This window comes from Rhodamnia argentea, chromosome 1 (assembly GCF_020921035.1).
Source record: "Rhodamnia argentea isolate NSW1041297 chromosome 1, ASM2092103v1, whole genome shotgun sequence".
Lineage (NCBI taxonomy): Eukaryota > Viridiplantae > Streptophyta > Magnoliopsida > Myrtales > Myrtaceae > Rhodamnia > Rhodamnia argentea.
The window spans coordinates 1,424,424-1,427,144 of NC_063150.1; the positions used below are offsets into that span (position 1 = coordinate 1,424,424).

The 2,721-nt window shown below is 41.5% G+C and overlaps 1 protein-coding gene across 1 annotated transcript; it reads left to right on the forward strand.

Annotated features, from left to right (window-relative positions):
- Positions 1-222: 222 nt before the first annotated feature.
- LOC115745304 (dCTP pyrophosphatase 1-like) lies at positions 223-2,721 on the forward strand. The gene is made up of 3 exons (XM_030680784.2): positions 223-253; positions 1,060-1,307; positions 2,417-2,721. Exons 1-3 carry the CDS (start codon positions 223-225, stop codon positions 2,708-2,710), a joined length of 573 nt encoding a protein of 190 aa, XP_030536644.2. The 3' UTR covers positions 2,711-2,721.

The following is a 2,721-nucleotide window of genomic DNA, read 5'->3' on the forward strand; positions in this document are numbered from 1 at the left end:
TACGGCACACCTGTGGATTTTGAGACTTCTGTGTACCATTTTACTGACCCTACTTTTCCTTGATATAGAGTTCGTGAGTGTTAGGTCTACATTTTATATCGACGTGGGTCTAAAGATGGAACGGATCCCATACCTCTTTGCGTCAATCTATGTTTGATATGGTGGACGTTTAGTTGACCTGATTCCTTTCCCCCATGACAATAACAGTAATGGCGACAACGAATGACAGAGAAGTATGTTAAGGACGACGAAGGTGGGCCAAAAAAGGAGAGCAATCTTGAAGAGGTGGTGGAGGATTAGGCGGTAAATGTGTTTGTAGTTGTTCGTTTGTAGTATGTCAATATGTGACAGCCTAGTGTGGAAAAATATTTTAAGCTAGTTAACTCTAATGAATGAAGACCTTATATTTAAATATGTGCTTTCTCTTCTACTTGTGATAATTAATTGAAATTATAAAATAGTGGAATCGTGATTAGTATGGTCGGATCATCACACTGGTGATCAGCCTTAGGCGAGCTCGTCTCTCTCTTATGGCAGGTAGCCGATTGAGGAATAAGAAAAAAAAAGAAATTTAAAAATAATTCAAAACTTTAATTCTCTTGGTAAATTTTCTAAAAAAATAAATTTTAATTTTTCATACAAAACAGTACAAAATATTTTTAGGAAATGCTTACAAGATCGTTAAGAACAATACAATCTCAACCGTAGATCAATACAATATCACATCGTATTTTGTACAAAATACTCATTGATTGAAAAATTTTATGATAAAAAATAACCGACAGTATTGTCAAACTGTCATGTTAGCAGCTTTTGATATTTCCCTGGTCGTCTCGATCTTTTCGCGAAACAAACCAATAATTGACGTCGAGTTGTTTTTCCTCCATCCTTGTATTAGAGATTTCCCGAAAAGGCAAAATTCGGATATTTATTGCTTCCCAAACGAACAGGTGGCGGGTGGTCCCTCCAAATCCCCAAGCCAACCATGGGCGTCGCCTGAAGACCCCCCCCCCCCCCTTTCGACACGTGTCAGTCAAGTGGACGTCCCCGTCCCACTAGGCAACCGTGTATTCCCGGTTACCGGTTGCCCACCCTACACGATAATATTCTTTACCGTGTACTCTGGAGAGAGAGAGACTCATATCGCCTCAGTGCCAAAGTTTCTTCTTTGTTGGAGAAAGAGAGAGAGAGAGATTATGGGAGAAAACGGGGTCACCCTTGAAGAGCTGAAGAAGAGAATGGCGGAGTTCGCGAGCGAGAGAGACTGGGATCAGTTTCACAGCCCTAGAAACCTCCTCTTGGCCTTGGTAAACGAAGGGAAAAAAAGAACCCTCCTTTCTTTGAATTTCATCGTTTTCGTCGATCGTAAAGCCTCGTGCTTTTCTCCTGATGGAACACTAATCTCGTCTTCTGTCTTTGATTGGAGTGATTTCATGCTTCTCTTCGATAATAGCGTGTGCTTTTGCCACTTTCTTTTTCGCCTGATGGCTTTTGGAAAAGTGGGTTTCTGAAGATTATATTTTTGAGCTCGCGTTATTCGGAATTGGAGCTTTTTTAGACCGTCTTTTTATGCTGAGTCTCTCTTTTCTTTCGCTTATTGACACGCCTACATAGAACTGAAGCAGAGTAGATCTTGGTTAGCGTTTTTGTTTGTGACATCTAGACCTTTTTTTATGGGCGTTTGAGGTTTGGTGAAAGGAGACCGCCATTGCAAACCCTTTTGAGTTAATAGTAGGAAGAAAGAGTAATCTCATGGCAAGTGACAGAAAGGATTTCTGGATGCATTGGAGGCATGTATGGAATAGCGTTTCCATTTATCTAAGACAATTTGTCAAGTAAGAACTGATTTATTTAATATGATTGACTTGAATGCATAGAGATAGGCGATCGAAAATACCTATTGAGTGATGAAAGGATAGGACCAAATGGTGGGGGCAAAAGTTGGCTTTTTATGAGACTCCCATGGAGGGAGCTTAGGTTAAGTTCATAAATGTGGCCCTTGGCTGTACGAGTTTTGCACCTTTTTGCCACTGTAGCAAGCGCACTTGGGACAGCTACTGGTAGCCTTCACAGTGCTTTGAAATCATCCAACATTTCATTCACAGAAAAACATAGTAGATTCTGATAGCAAAGAAGAATGTACCTGTCTGTCCCTTGTGAATTGAGACCCAAGGCCCCACTTGTTTTCATCAACCCAAAGGTACAAGGGGAAAAAAACAATTGTGGGTAGCATTCTATCTCTACATGTTTTAAATGACACCCAAAAAAAAAAAAAAAGGGTTCTGTTTTTTTGGCATGCCTCGAGTTGTTGATCATCATAAATCGTCTTACTTCTGTTGCGAGTTTAGTTGCGTGATGTTAGGGTACTCATGGTAATTCTTAATGTCATAAACAATTGATTGACTGGCTTTGTAAGGTTGGGGAAGTTGGGGAGTTGTCTGAGATATTCCAATGGAGAGGCGAAGTAGCAAGGGGACTGCCTGGTTGGAAAGCGGAAGATAGGCAACACCTTGGTGAGGAGCTCTCAGATGTGTTGCTATACCTGGTCAGGCTCTCTGACGTGTGTGGCGTTGATCTTGGTGAGGCTGCACTGAGGAAGCTGCAGCTCAATGCCAACAAGTACCCAGTCCACCTTTCCAAGGGCACTTCCAGAAAGCACACGCAGATCAATGCACATGCACCAGCAGTTGTTGACAGCAATGGGGATTGATGGTTTGGTTT

Excerpts from the sequence above, each read along its gene's own strand:
- LOC115745304 (XM_030680784.2), top strand. The coding sequence starts at position 223 with ATGACAGAGAAGTATGTTAAGGACGACGAAG. Across the intron at positions 254-1,059 it reads GTATGTTAAGGACGACGAAG|GCAACCGTGTATTCCCGGTT; the intron begins GTGGGCCAAAAA and ends CCGTCCCACTAG. Across the intron at positions 1,308-2,416 it reads GAAACCTCCTCTTGGCCTTG|GTTGGGGAAGTTGGGGAGTT; the intron begins GTAAACGAAGGG and ends TGGCTTTGTAAG.